This window comes from Mytilus californianus, unplaced genomic scaffold (assembly GCF_021869535.1).
Source record: "Mytilus californianus isolate M0D057914Y unplaced genomic scaffold, xbMytCali1.0.p SCAF_1, whole genome shotgun sequence".
Taxonomy (NCBI): domain Eukaryota; kingdom Metazoa; phylum Mollusca; class Bivalvia; order Mytilida; family Mytilidae; genus Mytilus; species Mytilus californianus.
In genome coordinates this window covers 56600332-56624586 of record NW_026262581.1, presented here as the reverse complement: position 1 = coordinate 56624586, position 24255 = coordinate 56600332, and the positions used below count along the sequence as shown (strand labels likewise).

The 24255-nt window shown below is 32.1% G+C and overlaps 1 protein-coding gene across 1 annotated transcript in view; it reads right to left on the bottom strand.

The window, feature by feature from the left end:
- LOC127721985 (inter-alpha-trypsin inhibitor heavy chain H3-like) overlaps positions 1 to 24255 on the bottom strand; it is a 67317-nt gene that overhangs the window by 8402 nt on the left and 34660 nt on the right. The window contains exons 2-8 of the mRNA XM_052228827.1: positions 14050 to 14211; positions 13348 to 13454; positions 11345 to 11592; positions 9145 to 9308; positions 5330 to 5621; positions 2250 to 2959; positions 636 to 717 (exon numbers count right to left, since the gene is read on the bottom strand). Of these exons, the coding sequence (XP_052084787.1) occupies positions 636 to 717; positions 2250 to 2959; positions 5330 to 5621; positions 9145 to 9308; positions 11345 to 11592; positions 13348 to 13454; positions 14050 to 14211 (1765 nt within the window). The remainder of the gene's footprint in view (positions 1 to 635; positions 718 to 2249; positions 2960 to 5329; positions 5622 to 9144; positions 9309 to 11344; positions 11593 to 13347; positions 13455 to 14049; positions 14212 to 24255) is intronic.

The window sequence follows — 24255 nt, the reverse complement described above, 5'->3', positions numbered from 1 at the left end:
GAAATAATAATGTTGTTGTTGAATAATATAGTACGACATAGGTAAACTTCAAGGTACATTTGAAGGATAAAAAACAGAAAAACAGAAGATCTCTTTTAGAAAAAGTTGAAATGTTGATGTAGTTTTTGGTCTTGTTTAATGGTTTATAAGAATCTATGGTGAGTTTTTTATAAGTTGCGAAAACAGCATACGTCAATTACGAATCTATTTCGCGTATAGGTCATCAACTTTGTGTATTAACGAAAGTTTCTGATATGACCATGTTCTATCCAGAATACGACAATACTTACATACTGATTAAAGAAATAAACACATTCAGAGGACATAAAACAAACATGGAAACAACACATTTTGAATTCCATGCGTCCGAAGCGGTGTCCTGGATTTACCTTCATCAGGAACGCTCAGTGCCGAATATTTGACAGCAGCCAGGGATGTACAAGAACCAAAATAGTTCATTTATTTTATTTGTTAAAATATGCATTTATTATTCCTTGCAGTGGATAAAGAAATGCAGTGTTAACATAATGTATGTATCAACTGTCTATATTTTGCTATTTATATACATTTTGTCGTTCGACAAGAATTATTTACCTGACCTCGTCACTGCACAAGTATAATCAAAATGTACTCACCGTTCGGATCTATGACGTTGTTTTGGCCTCTATTTAAAGGCGTAGTAACAACCATAGATGTTAATGGTGTTACAAAGTTATACTGTAAAAAGAAAAGAAATTATCATATTTTTTACCACAGACTAAATGTATATGTCACTAATGAAGGCCATGTGTTAGAAAAAACTAAACCACACTTCGATATGAATGAAAATCATGAGTACACGATATCAAGTAATCTTTTCTATCAGAACTTTTGGAACATAAAATATTTCTTAATAGCGAATTCATATTATTGTGGAGGAAACACAGCTCTATGCATGCATATAATGTACTCAACATTATATGGATAACACCATTGAGTGTTTTGGGTTAGTGGAGAGGCCTTAAAACTATTGACTTTCCGGTGGTCGAACGTACAAATAGTAAATCCATTAAAATGTACATCTATATTTACGTGCACTTGCATAAGGTCGATTTCTATCCGATGCAGCTCATATACGGTACTGTATTTTAATAGACCATGTATTGGTTATATACGGGATGAAATATATTTTGCAGTATAAAATCGGTTTTCTTTTTATGTATTTGTCGTATTAGAGTATGATTAGTTTTAATGCATTTAATTGTTGGCCAGAGAAAATAAATGGGCGCTCTTCTTTGCTTAAAGGGGCATTAGCTGTCAAATTCATGTTCACCGATTTGACTCAAATTCTCATATTTGATTTTATAACATTCTTAAACGTATTTCCAAATTACAAATAAGTCTGAAATAAACAATTAACAATGCATAGACTCGATAATATATAATAGCATTTCGTGTGTTTTTTAGTCTAGACGCCATCTAATTTACCATCGAGATGACCTCTGAAGACTGGCGACGGTCACATAACCCGATTTAAACATAAAAACATAAATATAAATATATAGTGACCTCGTGCAATTGAACCTTTCTAGGTCTGTTTAATTTCATGTTATAGGTTAAACAATAATTTAATCATCGTTTTTAACTGTATAAGAATGATTGATTTTTTTTTGGATCGGGTCAGTCAACGAGTGGTTCACCTTTGTTTCACTTTCGATGTTGACATTCTTTTCCTTTTAATGGTTGAACACGACTAATACATGCGTAACCAATCTCTTGCGAATGGGTTAAATTGAAGGTCACATGAATACGGATTCAATGAGGTCGAATTATTCATTTGCAAGAGAACAATTCATCAGCGATTTTTCTTAGCTTATTTTAACAAAATTGAACTAAGTTGGCTGCTAAAAGCGAATTAGTATTTCACCATATCACTTTCATTAATGATTGAACAAAAAAAATCATATTTAATTTTTTTCCATATCTCGTAGATAATGCCCCTTTAAAAATAAAACGCTGCATCAACTTATTCATAGTCTAAAATTTAACTCCAGTCAATATGAAACGTAACTTTAAGCTTTAATGAGTATTTCTGAATATGAACACCCCTTGACCTGGCCATTTTCTTATTCATTTGACCCTTATGGATATTGGAACAAATAAACAATACGTCATCGTACAAAAAAGTATTGAAATACATTTCCAATAAAAATGTATATCTTTTTTTCTTAAAACAATGTAGGAAAAAGAAAAAAAATACAAAACAATACCTTAAGAGCTAGCTTTAAAGCTCGATATTTCATATCGTGTCTCGTTGTCGTATTCAACTCTCGCAGTCTGTCGTTTAAAAGTTGTTTTATTGTTAAATAAGCCCACATTTTCTCTGCAATGTGAGAATAACTAAATCCTTCAAATTTCTTTTTCTCACTATAATTTGCTCCATGTATATAAATATTAGAAGCTGACCGTAGTTCCATTGTGCCATTTAATCCGTTACCTGTAACGGAAAGTCTCAACTCTTGCAAATCTCGCGATGCTAGTTGCCCAGTTATTATAATTTCTGAACCCTCAAAATAATTTGGAATTAAGGCATTTGTAATTGATGACTTAACTGTCTCTTTACCGATAAACTGGAATGTTAAATTAGAAATTAAAACTGATGACACTTCATCATAAAAACCTGTCAATTGGATTGTGGCGTCAGACGCTTCATATATTTTTCTGCAAAAAGCATTATTCTGCGCTGACATTTTCTTCATAAAATTATAATCAGCATTTTCACCAAAAGCAAGACTAAAAATTGGAACACCTCCAGTGTTTCGTCCTTGAATCGAGTTTAATATTTTAGCAGTATCGGTTTCACCAGCTGTTGGGTCCCCGTCTGTCAGAAATATTATCACTGGTGTAGTGTCACTATCACTTATGTTTTTATTAAGTATTGCAGTTAATCCTTCTAATACAGCGTCATTTATATTCGTCCCTGAAAATCATAAAATGAAGCGATCACTAATTTTTCATTATTCAACAATGTTCACAGTAAATATATCTAATAAGGTATATTGCTGCAGTTGACTTGATGTAAAACTTCTTTGATATGGGCGTTGCTGTGCACTGACAGACTATTGAACAAAAGGTTATGAATGATAAGCTTGAAATCGTCCTTTCGAAAGTTTAACGGCTGCCGTAATGATTTGGTTGGCCGTTATTGAATTTATGTGTCACAGTTGACCACGGCTTTGTTTCACTTGTCATAACCCAATCTTGTTCTCTTTTCCTGCGCTTGGCATCGCCAATGCGACTTATGATCGATTTTTTACTTGCAATGAGTAGCACGACGGCAGACATTAATGGAGAAGAATCTTTCTACCCTTCTGGAGCCCCTGAGTCCAATTCTAGGATATGTGTTGTTCAATCTTTAATTTTATGTGTAGTGTTTTGCGGACTGTTGTTTATTTATTTGTTTGTTTTTTGTTGGTTTTTTTTTTCGCTTTACTTTTTGGTCATGATGTTGTCTGTTTTTATTCGACTGATTGGTTTTGATTTTTCTGGACTTTACAGAAGTTTTTAGGTCATCTAAGGTCGGTAAAAAAAACTTAAGTATTATATATAATAAAACAATATATCTCAGGTTGAAGTTTTGATTTAATTTTTTGTTAGTTTAAGTTTTTACTATTTGTGTAATGAAAATCTTTGCTGTACATCTATTAAGTTTTTGGGTTATATAGAATTTAATGTAAAAGAATAATCTATCGTAAGTGATTTTTACTAGACTGCATATAATGTCTATAATATAAGTAAGATTGCATAAATATTGTTTTATCACTTTTTTTGTATGATTGCGCCATATCAATAGTTGTTTTAACACTATATTATTGGAATACAACAATGTATAAGATATGTCATAACAAAGAGGTCGTTTTTACTTACATGAAAAAGATGAATACGACTGCAAATAAGACTATCTATTAAAGAGGGGACACTATATGTAACTGAGTGTCCATATTTCCTCAAAAAGTATTTTTTTGTTAAATGTTTACATAAGGTATGCTGTAGCATTTCAGTTTATAAAATTACATATCTATACTACTAAAGGAGGAAACCGATTTCATTGAGCCGCAACTCCTCTGAAACCATACAAAGTCGGAAATATTTGTGATATGACGTATAAATGTAGTGTTTTGTACTTCATAAATTTGTCTTTGAAACAATCTTTTTTCCACAGAAAACGCCAATTTTTGAGAAAATATCAAAATTCGGAGACCGTTATCGACCAGTGTCTTTTACGCTTTCGCGCATGCTCAGTCGACGTACTGCCAGACAACTCGGCCCACAGCCAACTCGCACCACTCAAACACTCTCGCTAATTATTACAACTTGCATCACTTTATCAAACTCGCACCACTCAAAAAAAAAAGTTATATAACAAACTCGAAGAAATCTGTTTAATCATTAGATTTTTTTCTTCTTCACTTAGTAAATTCCTACTTTCTCGGAGCACCCGTGTCACACAGAGACAGAACTCGCACCACTCGAAAAAAAATACTACAAACTCGCACCACTGAAGAAACTTTTTAAATCATCAGAGAGTTCTAGATTGTCTTCTTCTTCTCTGAGTTATTTTCTCCGTTCTTGGAGCACCCGTTTCACACAGAGACAGAACTTGACTCGCACCTTTCGAGAAAAGAAAAGAAATACTACAAACTAGCACCACTGAGAAATGTTTAATCATCAGTGTGCTGGGTTGTCTTCTTCTTCTCTGAGTTATTTCCTCCGTTCTAGGAGCACCTGTGTAACACTGAGACAGAAGCTACTAATTGGACATTCAAACTCCTTTGGAAGAAGAACTGACAAACTAATAAAAATATAATGCATCAGTGCATAAAAACAGATTGAGAAACACCAACCCAAGCTGTGTATCACCATAAACATTTCAAGTAGTCTTCAAGCCGCGTAAATATAAAACGAAGCATATACCTTAAAAATGTTTAGACAAACGTGTACTTGTCTTCTATAGCGACATCATTTACATTTTTGCTGGCGTCATTTCTCTAACGAAAAGTTTTAAACAAAGGTACATGTATATTGCACAAGAACAGGAAGGCGTATTGGGAAAATGTTGGATACAGTTTAATGATTTTAAAGTGGACAGATCTTAAATACTTGGTGATTTTTTAAGGTAGATAACAATTGTTTACTCCTGTTTGTTATAAGAATTTAAATTTTTATGAAAAACAATCCAGAGATCGCATGAATTGTAGTTTTACTTTATCATTAGTCAAGCTCAAATGAGAAACAAATTTTAACCAACCTTTATTTTAGACAACTTCCGTATACATGTTCATATACTTACATCCATCAGCAGTTAAATTCTTGATAAACGTTTTTGCAGAATCTATTGCGTCAGGTGTGGCATATTCTACTGGCAAATCGGTTGACCATCTTGAAATTTTATCATTAAATTCTATGATGTTAAATAAATCATTTTCTTGTAAATCGTCTAAAATTTGCATCATAGCATCTTTTAGCTGTTGCATTTTTGTACCTATCATTGACCCACTGGTATCCAATATAAACAAAATTCGTCTTGCCATTCGATGGAGACCAGTCGGAGCAAAGAAGTGCACAAAGAAACCATCGACAATCTGTAAATAAATAAATAAATATATTAGATTCATTATTGTTTGCTTAACGTCCAGTGACAATTATTTCATCCATATTCAAGAAGAGTCCGAGTTAGAGTTATTAGCAATATTAGAGTTATTCCGCTTATGACAAATGTGATAAGACCAACACAATTTAATGTAATGTCAGTCCGGATATATGTACGTTTCCAATGAAAAGTAAAATAACAAACAAGGAAAATTCAAAACGGAAATCCGTTATCAAATGGCAAAATCAAAAGCTCAAACACATCAAACGAATGGAAAACAACTGTTATATTCCTGACTTGGTACTTATGTAAAAAATGGTGGATTAAACCTAGTTTTTATATAGCTAGCCAAACCTCTCACTTGTATGACAGTCGCATAAAATTCCATTATATTGACAACAATGTGTGAACAAAACAAGAAGTCAAAGTATAGCTTGGTCATGGCAATGATAGGGTTTTTTCGTACATAAAATATATTTGTATTTTTGTTTTGTTTGAACAATAATTCAACATTCTGATTATTGATATATAATAATTGTTTTGTTTCATTTGGCAGACACCCCACTTCTAAAAGGTTTTGCACAATCAATGAAAGTTTATAATTCACGTAGGTGGTCATCAATATTTTTTATTATTATAAGTGGTCAGCAATATCCATGATATCAAATTAAATAATGCATGCTCATCTTTATCTTTTTCGCTTGGTTTCATATTGAAGACTATTCAATAAACCTGAGATAATGAAGAGTTAAAGAGTATAAAAAGAGATGCGAGGTATTCGTCTTTTGAAACAACAACCCAATAACACAAAAACAATTACATCTGGAGGTCACAATACGGTCTTCAACAATAATCAAGTGTTTATAAAACAGATCAAGATCTAAGTCTAGAAACGCTGTGAATAAATTAAACAGAGACTATCACAGATCTACAATCAATTCTAGATTCTCTTACTGAAACAAACAAAAAAACATCAATCAATATTCCTTACTTGGGATTAAGCATATTTTGTGAAAAGCAAGTCATATGAGCAACTGAAAACAATTTTTAGTCAGAAGTCATTTAAATTTCTATTTTTTTTAGTTATTATTTGACGATCAGAGTAAGTCACAAATAACTATTAAAATGAAATATTGTCAAAGTTTTGAAAGCCATAACACGGGATATATTTCAACTAATTTTTTGTTTGTCTTGATAAATTCCACTAAATTTCTTTTTAAAACAAAAACAAAATAGATACCGGTATTTTCTCGTGCATCTTTACTAAAATAAAAATTATTTCGCTCAGAAATAGATTACGACTACAAAGCTGTTTAGCAAGTTTCAAGTTCTACTGTATCGTAAGAGATATAATTACCCAATGTAAAGTCATTAATATTGGATGTTCGCTCCTCTGTTTTAAAAATAACAAGCTTTTTAACAGACTGTTATAAATTGATAATATAAAGATAGCAGAACTTGTTCAGCAGAAAGCAATGACAGATTTTTCACAAATTTTACATTGGCACCTTTTTTTCAAAAACTATGAAAAAATAACAAGGATTTTACGAAATTTTCAAAAATGGCTTTTTAAAATATGTAATGAAATTATGAAAAGAAAAATAGTGATTAGCTAACCCGAATAGTTCAGTCCCTCTCCGTATTCGATCTCTCCTACTTGCGAGGTTAATCGTAGTTCAGCGGAATATAACGACTGAATTATTCGGGTTAGTGGTTAGCGGGCAAAATTTTTATTGGCACAACATGGATAAAGCTAGAGGATTCCACTTATCTGACAAAAAGTCAAAATCTCCTCGACAGTACCGGTCGTATTTTGCTCAGATATTAATGAAGATTGACAAATCTCAGCACGGTAGCTTCTTTAAGGTCTTCAATATCATATGGGAAATGCATTCAAGTTAATTTGGTAAAATTGCTGCTACCACTTAAGGTAAACTTATAAAACAATACTAACTAGAGGCTGTCAGAGTGACAGCAAACCGGATTTTCCTGCAGAGGTCGAACCCTGAACAGTTGAGCAAGTATGGACACAACATTTAAGCTTAAAACAGCTCTGAATTTGGATTGTGATTTAATATTTGACACAGCGTAGGAGTGTGACACAAAATGAATGTGGTCAAAGAACTGAAAATTTTGAAATCGGACATTTACCTATTATGGTCCAATATCCAAAATCTAAGTACATTGTTGGAATCAGTATATCAAAGAACCCCAAGAATTCAATTTTTGATGAAATCAAACAAAAGTTTAATTTAGGACCCTTTGGACCTCAATGTGATATTATCTAATTAATAATACAAATAAATACAGGTTTAGATTCAGCATTTCAAAGAACCCTATATATATTCAATTTATGTTGAAATCAAACACAGTTTAATTTTGGACCCCGATTTGGACCAACTTGAAAACTGGGCCCAAAATCAGAAATCTAAATATATGTTTATTAATAGACAATATAAGCTTAGTTTTTAAAGGAGTTCGCTTCATCAAAAACAATATATATATATAGCATTCAGAAATTAGTTTATACAGAATAACAAACAAACCTACCACAAAATTCTTCAAACAATTTACCAAAGAAAGAAAAATAAAATCCAAAATGTCATTTATCATTAATACAATGTCTTTAAAAATCTATAAAACGTATCTGTAATTATCTTCAAAATGTCTAATAATGAACAGTAAATTTCAAACTATATTTATTTCTTCCTACAGAGCTTATCATCATCAACACTTAGGAAACAAAAAATAAATCTGTCAATTCAATTATAATTGTGTGATTGATATTTACCACATGCTTTCTTATCTGATAACAGGTGAAAATTATTTAAAAACACTTAGTGTAATCTAACTTTATATATATAATTAATAGTTCCTTATATTTTTTCTTTCATTTGTCACAAACTAACATAGATCTGCAACTTATCTATCAATGTAAACAACTTTATCTATACAATGTAATGTAATGAAATTTATCCTTTAATAAAAATAGATTATTATCTAATGAAAATGATATTTGCAAATCTGGACCCCCAAACAGGATCAAGTAAAAATACCACATAACAACTGTGACATCTACCTTCAAAACACACATGACTTAAAAAAAATAGTTATAAAGAAATTTTTGACAGCTCCTGACTTAAATCAATTGAACAGATACAATCATTGATAGACTATCTATACACCATTTCTGTTCAAAGGGAAATAACTCAATCATATAATAAATATCACTTTTGGCTACTGAAAGGTCTACAACTCAACAACGAAAAAAGCTAAAATCGTGAAAATTGAACTTGACCTTCATTTAGTCACAGGAAACAACATATCTAAATTTGAAAAAATTTCATCAAAGCTTTCATGTTAATGAACGGACACTGTTTTGCAGCCGCCCGCCCGCACGCCGTACATCCCCAAATCAATAACCGATTTTTCCTTCGAAAATCCGGTTAAAAATTGTTTTACTCGTGTCACAAATGTATATCACATAACGTTTTTGTTCAGAAACTTTAACTTACTAGCACATCTCCAGCATCCAATTTTCTATCAACATCATATTCAACGATGAACAAGCCCGAGAGGCCATGCATCGAAGCTCGAATTTGATCTTCACGTGATGGATTATATCTTATAAAGGCTGATGTCGGCGAAGTTCTGTCCACAATCGCATATCTGTTTCGAACTGTTCAGAAAATAAAAATGATAAGTTATATTCTTCAATGCAAATACAGAGTATATTAGAGTTGTCTCATTGGCACTCATACCACATCTTCTTATTTATATAAAAAAAAATTATACTACGTGTCAGCTATTCCTATTTCATTTATTTTAGTATCGTTTATTTATTCTTAAGACATGCATTGTACTATTAAAGCTTAATTATGTATAGAGATTTATATCATAATTATGTACATAAGACCTGTTGAAAATCAAATAATTTATATTTTATTTTTTTGCATATTTTGGCGTAGACTGCTTATTTAATTCAGGTTGTTTGATTTCTATAGCATTTTGAATGATTATTAATCAATATATATATATTGTTCTTAATATATATTTAAAGTTGTTTTAACGGAATTAACATTATATTCTCCATTGAAAAAATTCAGGAGTTTACAATTGTGTCGTCCTCCATCACATGTAATCAACACCGGTTACTTTATAATCTACCACGAACTCTTGCAGACAGTAAGTATGGAATCAAAGAGTGTCGTTTCACGGTAAACAAAATGTTTTAATACTTCAAATATTTCTGATGACCATTAAATAATTGAAAACTACAACGTTTTTTAACATCGCATAAACCACTATAAATGGATACATTATTAAAACGTGAAATACAAAATGCAGTTCCAGTGTTCCGTGTCATGGTCCCGGTCAGGAGTCATGATATACAACGGAAAGAAAACAATTATAGTAACGAGTATCGTTTGTTATCTACTGATTGACCTGAATAAGACATTCTTTATAAGTGCATAAATTACATGTTCTCTGTAATACTACAAGTAGGTTTCAAGTGCTATCACTTAACTTTGCTATATTTAGATCTTTTATAGTCCTTCAATAAATTCCAACAACGGGAAATATTCTTAATGAATGGAGCTCTTTAGTCATTATCACTTTAATTATCATTTCATAATTAACAAGTAATGTTTATACACCTTGAATTTTCAACTGAGGACACTTTTCTAACCGTTCTTGATATGACATGTACATGAAAAGATATCAGAAAATTTAAACAATAACTGCCAATTTCAGATGTGGCATACACTATCATTATATGAAAATATTAAGAGTATTTCATTTAAATTTGTAAATGAGATTGTGGCCACGATAAACAGAACACATATTCGTTATCATCTTAAAACATAAATATAACGTAACGGCCTAATAAGTTGTGACTTTCAACCTTACCGTGAAGAAACCTAGAAATATTATTGTCTCTGATTGTCGAAAGTTTATTTCGCTGGACCTATGAATATGTCCAACTTGCACCGATACTTAATTCAATATTTCTGTATTTTCGCAATTTTGGACACCTACAATATTTTTTTTTCAATATACCGACATAAATGTTATTAGTTGTGATTTTAAGATTGTTCTACATTTTGGTCACCGATCCGACTTTGGTTTGGTTTCTTTTTGTACTTTTAGCGATTTCCTGTAAGGCACCAATAAAACAGCTGTAAAATCTGCAAGAATGTCTGGAGTTCAAAGAGAAGACACTATATATATAAACTCCGATTGCAGTGATACTTCTTTTAAAGTTATCCAAGGGGATGTCAAAAGATTAAGATGTGCTCAAAATAACATGTTCCCTTTGATGTTATGACCACTGTGTTAGAGATTCCGTTAAACTTTGATCTTATTAGATTAGTATGCGTGCTAATTGAGAACAGAATTTTCACGTGGTTTATTTGAATACTTATGATAGCTTGTGTTGTAAGAAATGTTCAACTTTATTTTTATTTTTCTCCCCAAATAACAGCAATGATATAAAATACTATTTGTTTGTCCCTTTCTTTTTAACTATTGACCCTAGCAAAAACAACTGTTTTTGAAACCGTTCTATTTATTGTTTTAAATGTTATATAAAAAGAGAGGTAAGATACTTTATAATCTATAGTAATTTGAAACCTTAAGAGTTTGTAACTTGTTAGTCACTTAATCTGTTACTTTTTTTAAATGTCAATAGTTGTACATATACATTTTAAATACCTGCTGTATTATAATTTGAAAGGATATCATTTCGTAAAGGTGGAACTCGTAGTAAGGTTATCTCTCTTGATTCCTGTATATATACTTCTATTCGGAAGTCGTCAACTATCTGTCGGGGGTTAATGTATATGGTGTGGTCGTAACTGCCACGTCGACGTTGTAAAATCTCATTATACGTCAGGTAAAACGTGACTTCACTCAGAGCTGCAACGTTGATGGCAACTTTGAATTTGTTCGTATCTCTTGGTCTGAAAAATGTAGTTTGGTTTAGTAATAAATGGTATAAACGATAGAAAGCGAATGTTAGTAAATGGTTGATTGAAAGAGTACATTAACTTTCGTAAATAACTTTTTAACTCAACAGGCCAAATATGCCATTATGAGCTATTTTTTATTATAATTTTTTTAAACGTTGTTGTAGAACTGCAAGGTTTTAACCCTTTCAGTGTAAAAATGTCAAGGGATATCATTTTCTGTATTGTACAGACCTATCTTTTTCACAAGTATCGAGTCTATCAGTATCATGTGCAGAGGCGGATCCAGCCATTTTTAAAAGAGGGAGGGTTCCAAATATGTGTCCCCATTCAAATGCATTGATCGTAAAAAAAAAAAGGGGGGGGTTACAACCCCCGGGCAACCCCCTTCCCCCCCTTTCCTCTTGGATCCGCCACTAATGTGTTGTTCGTTGGTGTAGTCCGATGTACTGTCAATTATTTTTTGGGTAATTCCTGTTTTCCTTTTTTTTTTTGCATTACATAATGTATTTGTCCTAACTATTTTGCCCTGAATATGCATGAGGTATTTTGAAATGGACTCACAAAAATTAAATTTATCAACCAATCAGTATGCATTTAATATTTGTACAAACAGTTCTTCGACCTTCTGTAAATTAAATAATTTAAAAACTAAAACACAACAAATTGAAGTGTTTTTTTGTTGTTTTTTTTTTTGCTATTGTCTATTTGTCCACAATTGTTCACATTTTTATTACCTATTATAAAGTTGCAGCATAATGTCATTCACATTTTCATTTGTAGCAATATCGCCAAATCATCAAGTTATTGACACCATGATCTCATTCAATGTGATATCCTGTATTTATCATGTTTTATTCTAAATTATAGTACAGTTACGGATAAACCCTTTCCCTTTTCTTAACTACTTTCGGCTTTCAATAATAATGTGGTGTAAACTTTATTTATTCTTGCCATCGGGCTAACGCCGTCAGGGATATATACATAGACAATTACTCATACCATCTTTCGATAGTATCAGATACTGAATAAGATGTTTATGATAAAAAGCTAGTGAACTTCAGGGAATTTCTTTGATTTATTTGCTCTTATAGAATATATTATATTTATCCCAGTAAACTTACAAAGCTAAATCTCGATGAGACGTAACTGATTATTTCGACACGCGTATTACATTTGCTTACTAACATGGAAATATTACATAACCGGCTTAAGGCAGCCAGAGAAAGAATTTAGAGTCCCATCACTGCCAACCGAAGCGCAGGATAGTTCAGCATAAATTGCTTACTTGCGACATTAGGCGTATTGGTCAAAGTCTGTAATGGACATGAGACACTAAAATACATGTATATATTTACCCTTATTTGCAAAAATTCTCAAAGTTATAACCATTTATCTATTCTTGAAGGTAGTAGTTCAGAATTGGATGCATAATGCAAAAAAAAAAAAAAACTCAACACAACCTTCGTGATAAATATACAATTAAATACGTTCTGTATATCTAGTGTAGTGATTTTTTTTTGGGGTAAAATAGAGGCCAAAGTATGACGAGTCCATTCGGTCATAATTAATTTTGCCAAAAACTTTATGTTTAAAGGTAATTTTAGTTCAAATAAGTTAATTTCTACATGTTTATGACATCTTCGGGATGTCACAATTTTGAAAATCTTGACTCCTTTTGCAATTTCAGGAGCCAAATACTGGCTCGTATCATACCTCCTCCTTTCGAGGAGCTTTTGAATCTCTTACTTCATTCCAACGTGTCCTGCTGATTGTCCACGTTGCCGTGCTTGTTCGTACTGCTTCTTTGCGGTTTCCTTGTCTTTGATTTCTCCAACATATCTTTTGCCCATTATCTCTCTGCAAAAGTAAATAATTTGTAAACGCATCTTTTTTTATCCATTTCTTTCGGGGTTTTTTCTTCTCAAAATCAACCTATTGTTGCTTTAGTATGTAGATACTTTATAAGACGGATGTACGCAGCGACTTTCTTGCTTTGATTTCTTTTGTTTAGATATTCATCAATAGTATAAATAGAAGAGAAAAAAATAACAGAATGTAGAAAACAGAATACCCTATCTCTTCATACATACATTAATCATTCTTTTAATAGTCTGCACTTGTCTAGTGTACCAAAGGAACTATTTTTGATTTTTTCTTCTTCTTTAAAATAACGCCTCTTTACAACAATAAATTTTTATGATAGTCTGCACTTGTCAAACAAGGGAACACGTTTAAGAAAACATTTAAGATTTGAAATTTTCAAAACATTTTGAAAAGCCTTGAACGAGCTCCTGTGATAATATAACACATCTACTTTAAAGTAGTGGGCACGAGTTATAGTGCTAAGATACTACAATTCCAGCTCAATCTCAAATTGAGACTAAATAATGCATTTAAACGAAAATACAAACTTTAAATCTACAATCATATGATTAAATAACTTTATACTTGCAGTGAAAAGTTTGATATGAAAGCAGCTTCTGGTAGTGTAACGTCGAATATGGTTTCTCTGTCCTTTAAGTCTTCGTTTAGAATAGAGCTCGTCACGTGGGTGGTAGCAAATCTGTACTGAATTTCGGAACGTATGTGAAGTGCGACAATTCTTAAACTCTAAAAATAAATTACAGAAAATTTTAGTTACATGTTTTATTGGTACAAAAATTCATCCTTTTCCTGTTTATTTATTGAGTTGTATTTATAATTTGAAAAATCCATTCTGAAAAAAAAAGTTTATTTTTCAAATGCCGTCAATGAATATTTTCCTATTTTTACACCTCAGTTTCAAAATAAATTGTGTTCGTGGTCATTTGATAGTGTGGATGTGATATTAATTTGAATCGGATAGTTCGACTCCAATTAAAGTGAACATAAGGAGATGCTGAGTATGCGTCCATGGACGCCAATCCAGCAACACAAATAGCAAAATGACCTCAAGAGGCAACATACAAATATATTTTTGATATATAGCAGAAGGTCGCTTCAAAAGATGAAATAAATATCACAAATCACATACATGTACTCCCTGCATTTTGAGAGGCCGTTTAGATATTTGAAAAGTCAACTATATTCCACTAAAGTTACCAAGATCTATGTTTTGGTGTAATTATACGAGAAAGAAGGCGGACATTATGTTCTGAAGATATATTTGCTATGTAAATTGATAGATACCCTTGCTGTTCTGTATTAAAACACAACTATCTACAATGTAACACGTACGCCTTTGTATTGATAACAATGCATTCCCATTGATTTTTGACACATTGATATGTAAGACACATATTTTTATATCATACAAATGTATATAAACTTGTGCTATCAGTTTGCATGCTGTCAGGGTAATTGATAAGAAAATATTGTTATTGGTTTTTACTATTTCACTTGCCAATTAATTAGCACTTCAGTATCATAAACCGTTCTTATCAGTGGAAGAAAAACAGATATTGGAGCTTTGTGTTGAATCTATCTTTCATCGATAGCAAGTGTATATTTGAAACACCTCAAAATAAACAAAAGACTTAAATAAGAATCTAAACACCTGGTGTGACATTGATGCATTCGAAGACATACTGAAAACATAAAATTAGGGTGTCAAATAACTAAGTGCATCCATTAAAATTATATTTAATGCTTAACCTGACTTTCAACATCAAAGAATCTAGGTTTCGATTATTCAGCTGTTAACAATTCCTGGGAGAATGCATATTTATTCATTGCTGAACACTAAAAAATTTTGATTCGGTCTGGGATATCTAACATTATGATCTAATTTCTATCAATTTGTAATTCAACAAGTTTTAGCTATAGGAATGAATATAATAGAATTTTTACAGGTTACCTTAATTTTATTTCAAAAACGTCCATAATAAAATTCAACATATAAAACCGATACCCTTCTCAAAAAAACAAATTTCAGGAGAGTTGTCGTTGGTTGCTGTCTGCATGTCATATTTGTTTTTCGTTTGTTTGCTATTTTATCACGATTGCTAAATAACAGTTTTTTCAATTGAACTGTTTCAAATTTTTCATGTTGGTGCCTTTTATAACCGACTACACGGTTTTTCTCATTGTTGAAGGCCGTACGGTTGCCTATAATTACTTATATCTACTTCTTTTGAACTTTGATGGATAGCTGTCTCATTGGCAATCATACCTCATGCCACATCTCCTTGGTATAGTTCTATGTCATTTGGTCTCTGATGGAGAGTTGTCTCATATACAATCGTAACACATCTTCTTATTCTTATAATACCGTGCATTTAAGTTGGAAATGCTCTAGCCTTAAAGCATTAAGTATAATGAAGAATGGTGAATATTTATATCTTTACAGATCAAAGTGAATATGGTCCCAACACGTTAGTTATACATGGATATCTGAACAAAAATACTAATTCGAACTAAAAATCAACCAGAACCGGTTAGAGAATGTAAGTAGAATGTTAGATAAAGACGAAAATATTCAAAGAAATATTGATAACTTAACATTTCGAATATGGGTATCGCCGAAAACAAATGTTTATTGTAAGGCTGTTCATCAACAATGAAGTAAACTGTTCTAAAAAAGGGAAAAATCAAAATCGAAAAATGTATTTGCACTATATATGGATGTGAATATTTAATTTCTATAACAAAATTGTGATTTTCATTTATTAAGGTGGTACCTAACACTACAGGGAGATAACTCTGTAAAAATCAGCTAAACGTTTTAATTACGTTGTATTGTTAAGGAAATATTAAGCTTCTCAATGATCAAAATTAGTGTTTGTCAAACTGCTATATAACCAATGAAATTTTTCTGAAAAAGTGGTTGGTTCAAATTTTTTGAAATTTTTATATTTTTGTCAAAGGGTCAAAGTAAACATTTTGTCAAAATTTTATGAAAATTAAACGAGCCAAATTAATATTAGTCAAGGTGTTGGGTACCACCTTAATTATTGTTTTTATCCTTTAAAAAATATAAAATGACAGGTATATATGCTTTTTTTTAAAACAAATAACTATGTATGGTCTTTTTTGGCGTGATATAAAATAATCAGTTAACTGTGTTTATGGATTTTTAAACTAGCACATCTTTACTTATTGGCCCATGTATGTCCTATCCCTTAAAGAGGGAAAACATACCTAGTTGGACAATCAAATAACATAAATTCGAAGAAAAATAAACAATATTATAGCAAAATAAGAAAAACGTTGTAAAGACAAACAAACCGACAAAATACCACACAGAAAACCAACAACACAAACCCGAAGATTAAGCAGTTTGTGCTCTTCTAAATGATCTCGTCTTGTTACTCATTGCAAGTAAACTTAGAAGACAATTCGCACTAGATGATATTAAAATCGAAGAAAAGAGTGCGGAAAACTGAGCATATAGTTTTTGAAAATAAATTTTGCATCCATAAAATGATATTGTATTACGGAATATTGGTTTGTTTTTTGTCTTGAGTCATATTTCATCAATATTTAAAACAAGGTAAAACCTTTTTAATTTATAGAACCCTAAATGTGTTTGGTTGATCGGTTATTCCTTTCTTAACTTCCAGTTACAAATATTTCATACAAATTCAGGACGAGAACCGTATAACAATTTATACATTAGCCGGACTCCCTGGAGTTGCTGCAAGTGTTCTTAAACGTCCAAAGAGCTTGCATGTAAGTCTCCCTTCACGAGGCATTTGATTTGACGATGATTCCGACTGCCACTGTAAAACAAGGGTTTGTTGGATAAGGATACAAATTTTGCCTCACAACAGGCCAGGTTCGGACCTGTCGGTCGGTACACGGCTTTTTTTTCTGCACTGTATAATATCTGACTTATACAGCAAAATTAATGCTTATCGTGTATACGAAACAACTGCATGATTACCTCTATAAACCTTCTGCACTTTACATACATGCATGCAATACACATTACCTCTTATCAATTGTGTTTATTGTTATAACGTTTCTCCAACAACAGCTGGGATATTTAAACTTAAAAACAGATGTTACTCGTTTCATTTGACTCAATATATCAGACTTGTATATATTTTTCTTCCATATTTTTCGTCATCACGACAAGGTAATAATGATTAATGTTCTTACACCTAACGTCGTCTTCTTTGGTTAACAGGTTAAGAGAGATCAAAATTAAAATGCAAAATGAGATACAAAGGGGACAACCGTAAATCATGTTGGAATCTCTGGCTTCAATGGATTGAATAAATAGAAATATGTAAACTGCTAGGTTACATGTTTATTGATATGTCAAATTATTCATTTATATTGAGTCGGAAAAAAGAAACAACTATATATATATAAGTATTTTTTTTTGCTTTTTCATATGTTTCTATGGACACCTTAGCTTGATCTCTGCATATATCTTACAGATACAAGAATTTTTGCTAATAAACATATTACTTTAAAACAATCTTAAACTGAAGAATACCCAACACAATTACCTAAAACATTACAAAAAGAAAAAGACATGACAATAGTCCAAAAATATAGGTATATAAGGCATTTCCATTTCTCACAAACCACTCACCCTTCGGGCTCATGGTTTCTTTTTCAAGAATCAACGCTTATTCATTGTATCTATGATACAGAGATCAGACAATTAAAATAAAAGGTCAAGTTATAAAAGTAGACAGTGAAGTACAGTACAAATTCACAATACAATAAATCGGTGCATCAACAGCGCCTTTCTAGAAAAGCTTCGCCAGGAACGCTCAAAACCATCAAAATGAAAGCCTGTGATGTATAAATACTTGAGGCGCTCATTGACCAAAATGAATAGCCAAAACCGTATATGGTAAACTTCGTATGAAGAAGTTGGAACCTATGCTTTTAAACAATTCACAAATTTATCAACTGAAAATTTAAAAGAAATGTATGTCATTCTAAAAATAGGCAAATTATAAATAAAGTATAATATTGCTAAACTTAGAACAAAATAGATCCGGTTTTGCTGTTTTGTTTAGGTCGTATTTTGTTTTTATCAGCTGACTGAATGTTTTCTATATTTACATATGACTAGGTAATAACAAATATTCATGATAAATTTTTAACATAAGGTCAATATCAGAAGTTTTTAGAAAGGGGAAGTCTTATCAAATAGATGGATTGTTTTTTTATGCATTAAAGTCCAGTGGCAAATATTTCATTCACATTCAGGGAGAGATCAAATTGATAAATCCAATAGGTTGTGTTCAACCGGATGGAGGGCGGGAATTTCGACTGCCATTGAACAAAGTGGTATGAATAAGGACATGTGTAAATGGCAATATAAAGACCTATAAAAGAGTTTTTGCAAGAGTTTCTTTAGACGTACAGAGTGCCTACATATCAATCTCTACACACATAACCGGGTTCAATGTCCATATGCGGAACGGACGTGACTGCGTATTTATACAACCTGCATAGCCAAACTACAAGCTTCTTTTATCATGGATCTTACTGCCAGGCTTAAAAGAACAGGAAAGATTATTTTTTCTATATTCTTGATAACTTTAGATCGATAGATATACAGTAATACTCTGAGATAAAATGGCGAGTGGCAGAAAGAAGCAATACATATTGTATTGTTAGGTTTCTGTTCTTCGACGAATTCCAACAAGTCTTATTTTCATTTTTACAATCATTGCCATTTTGACCTTTGGTTTACACTGTAATCAATATTCTGGCACACAGACAACCTAAACGACAGGTATTTGGCAGAAGTTGTGCAATTCACAAAAACATACTACAACAAACATGCACTGACAGTTCAACAAAATGACCTCTAGCCTTTTCTATATACCTGAAATGTCCTATAGGATTAAAATATGGTCTTGTTCAACCGAAAATGTTTACTTGGGTACAAAAATTTGGTCTTCTGAACTTTTTCCGACCGGCAGTTATAGCAATACTTCATTGGGATATTTATATATATGCAACCACGCCCTTTCGTAGGTGTATTGTAAGGAAATTATATATCCCAATCCAACACAACTTTTTTTTTCTTTGACAGTCTTAATGTCCATCCTTCATCCCGATCGACCCACTTTACAGAACCTACTTTTTTAATTAATTGATAAATATGTTCTTGTCCTGAATATGCATGCATATTTGCAACTAGACATTAAGAAAACAATAATTAATCAATCATTATGCATTTTCCTTTGAACACATCTAATACAATATGACGTAATCGTAAATTGCATCAGATCAAGCAAAAGAACAGAAAATGCATACCCAATTTTTTTTTCTATCAAACTTAGTATACAGTGAATCTTTATCAAATTAAGAGGAAACAAAGGATCAAATTAGTTCTTTTGTTTTAAAGGTAAACACCATTTATAGTAAATCTTCTTCGAGGTAAGCCAGTCATATTGAACTTGCAGCACTATGTTCATGTATACGTATCAACAACAAATTCAATGCAACGCAATCCAAAAATCTGCATATAGTAAATTTTGGCAACAAAACATGACTTGTTTTCATTGACTTGCTTTCTAACGGAACCTAGTCACACATGCATGAATGCATTACGAGTGAAGGTTACTATATAAGTTGTTTATATAACATGAGAATCTTAACTCAGTTAGATAAACATAACCAGGCTGACCTTTATATTTTGTCTGCCTCAATGGAAGATTTCTGGCATGAGCTTATGAAAATTATGTCGCTGATGATTGCAGGATTTAAAAAAATGGAAATTATCAAATTATACCTACTGCATTCACGCTTTAGATGTAGTCCAAATATTTATGACACTTTGAAAGGCTGTTTTAATGTTTTGATGTGACGGAAAATGAAAATAGCCTTTCAAGAACGTCGTAATTCTTTGAACTAGCTATAGATGTGGACATGACTTTTTTGGGTTTTAGTTATAATATTTTGAATTGCGTCTAATACAACGAGGAGGTGTTGTACGAGCCCCTGAAATTTCAACAAAATATTTTCTTAGTTCTAATGAAAAATTAATATAAGAATTATGTAAAATTGGCTTTTTAAAAAAAGAACTGTCACTACTGATCCACAATGACTTGACCCAAAATTGCTGTATACGACCAAAGACCTTACCCAAAAATATATGTTAACCACATTAGCATCTTTGTATATATAACAAGACATCTTAGAGAGAAAAAATCTTTTGGGGTAAGGTTTTAGCTTATATCTTGACAAGATCCCAAATGCGACTGTTTTACAGTTTTGCATTAATTGCGACTAATTGCACCTTCGTGATAAAAATTTAAACTTCGAATTTGTATTAACTATCCAGACTAAATTACTAATGTATCGTATGCTCTTAATTTTCAAAAGTCTATTGTTTTGATGTTACCGCGGTAGTTGTTTTTTTGTGCTTCGTATCGATTTATTGAGTTAAACCATTTCATACTGATTTTCAGTTTGTTGTACTGTTAAACTACTGTCCAGTTAAACACCGCAAGATTTTTTTTTATCCCAAGTTAAGAGGCCGCAATTCATTGGTTGTCGTTGGTTCATGTCTGTCATACTTGTTTTTCGTAAATTGTTATGCCGTTAGTTTTTTCGTTTGAGTTGTTTCACATTTTTCATGTTGTGGCCTTTTATATCTTGCTATACGGTATGGATTTTGTCTTTGTGGCCGTAGGTTTATCTACAATTTCTGATATTTCGTCATTTGAACTCTGGTGGATAGTTGTCTATAATAACTATGATACCACATCTCGTTATAATTGTATCGATGTATTTTATTTATCTAGAAAACAATCTCACATTGAACCTGACCTCATTAGTTTGGTTACATTTCTCTTGTCATTATGCATAAAATGATCGCAATGACATCACTAATATAATATACTTCGATTTGTTAATTAAAACATCAGACTTTTTTTTCGAAATTTCGATATCCGTGTGCTCACTATAGGTGTTATTTGACAGACATACGTGCTCTTATAAAGGTTTTCTGCAATCGTTATATCCATTCATAAGCATTAAACCACGTAAAGTGGTTCACCCTACAGTACTTCAATTAAATTCGCATCAATTGAAGAAATTCTTTTTTCCTGAATTGACAAAAGTACTTCATCACTGACCGTGTTATAATTAAAACATCTCCATGTTAGCTGCAAATTATATCCGGCACTCATAATCTGTGTTGTAATTAAAGTGCAATATACTTATTGTACAATTATTTCAACTTAAGAATCGGTCTTTTGTGATTAACCAAATAAAAGCAGAACTGTTTTTAAAAATTAGGGAATCAGCTAACATGTATTATTACTGAAAAAGGTATAACAAAAATCCTGAACTCCAAGGCAAATTCAAAAAGGGGGATTCCATAAAAACTGACAAAATCAAACGCTATCAATCAACGGAACAAGCGAAAAAAAACAGCTGACATATTCCTGACTTGGTACAGGCATTTTCCGAAGAAGCAGAACTACCTTTTTTTATTTTTTTAACTGTACATTGCACTAAAATAATGTCTCAATAACGGCTCATTACTTGGAAGACTTATTAAAATTAAAACAGTTGTTTTAGTAAAATCATGTCACGACTTTATAAATAAATAAAGATGTTGAGAATGTGTCAACGATACATACAAGCTAACAAAACAATTAAAGACATGCATATCAAGGATATCACAAATCATTGGGGGAAAAAAGACATAAAGCATCGTACGTCAAGGTCTTAATCATCCGAGTCTATCAATTTATGAATAAATTTCCCGGGAAACTACTAAACTGATCTGGTTTTTTTAACGCCAAATTCTGGTAAGAAACAAAAATAACTCTTTACATATAATCAAAACACTAATTAAAGACACCGGTCTTATCAATTGGTATTTCAGACACGTGTTTCGTCTATAAAAGACTAATCGGTTAAAACTCGAATTAAAACAACAATATATATGATACAGAGGGCCAAATCAGGATCGTCATCAGTTAGACACTTGGTCTCCCTTGGTTCTTCGTCTTAAATTTTGAACCTTACCGAAATTAACCTATCATTAATATTGAACTATGGGTAATTCGAAAGGTTTTGCATACCATGTAGGGTAAACTATCATTTCTGGGCGAACTAAGACCACTGTCTACTTTAGTAGAAATTCATTGTACCAAAATATCTATTTTGACAGAGGGGGCCTCGGTGACCGAGTGGTCTTAGTAGTTACTACTGTTTACTCGACTCCAATCTTAATTGACTAGGATTGTCAGTTTTCCTATCGAAGGTCGGTGGTTTTCTCCGGGCACTCCGGCTTCCTCCACCAATAAAAACTGGCCGCCACGAAAAAGCCCAAATGTGGCGCTTAAAAGTGGCGTCAAAACACCAACAATCAATCAATCTATTTTTACAGATGATCAAGCTGTTTGTCATTCAGATGTATAGGTACTACAGCAAACGTGTAAATCAAATAAACATTATGAGAATTACATGTGTAAGACAGAATAATTACCATTGCAAGGTATCATATTTATTAATACAAATGTTTTAGTGCCCTTAGATATTTGAAGGAAACCAGAATCACCTGTCGATATCCTAAAAATAACAAACATCATATCTAATCATATATCTAAACGATAATCATCCACAAAACAGACAGGTACCAATTATCAAGGTTGTCTGTTCATTCTGTTTAATAAAAAGAAATGACCTTAAACTCTGAAGCAAAACCTGCAACTATTCTGTTAGTTACACCATCATTAAAAACCAAAATCTTGATTATTTTTAATCGTATCGGCAAAAGCAACAAAACTATTCTTTGAAAAGTCACTTGGTATTTTCTTAAAGAAAATTACGACTTTTCCCTTTTCAATTTGATTGAGTAGTTGTTAATAGTTTTTAAAATGTCCAGTGACAAATATTTCATGCATAGTCGGGATAAGAATTAACAATAGCCATGTTCTGCAAATGCGTGTACTGGACAGAAGGCTTCTTCTAAAAATTGTTGAATAGAAGCAGTAATGTGCCCAACGGGCCACCTACGGACCCATGAAAGATTAGTTGCAAGGATTCTTAAACAAACAGAGAGTGTGACTTCGGATTAAACGTCCCAATTGCGATCGGACGCCAATCATTAGCACTGGTGGTTCTGTCGGATGGGAGAGGCAGGGACTATAGTACTTGAGTATATATAGATACTCCGTTTACTCTTTTGGTTTGATGAATTGTGTTAAAATGAAAACGCGCGTTTCGTTAAGGTTAAACTCGGTGACGCTAGAATCACATCACGTGAAAGCGCCAAAATCATGTTGTGCCTAATCTGGCTAAGCTTAGGCCAGCTTTGCAATGGGGTTTATGGAACTACATGATTCGAAAGATTTAAAAAAAATTATGACGTCAATTTACAGAAAAAAACTGTATCCATAATTGTTCATGTCAGCACGAAGTACTAACTGCTGGGTTAGTGATACCCTCGGGAACGAAACTTCCACCAGCAGTGGCATCGACCGAATTGTTATAAAAAACTCATCAAAAGATCCTATGCTTATAATTTAAGACGCCAAAAATGTATTTCGTCTACATAAGACTTGGTGGGCGCTCGAAACAAACCAGTTGAAAGACAAAATCAATAACGAAATTGTAGCGCATTGAAAACCGAAAGTTTAAAAAACGTGTTGTACCCAAACCTATACATTGGGCTGAAAAAAACTTATGGGTCTAGAATGATTTAGATAGATGACGATAGCGTTTCGAATGTAAAAGAAT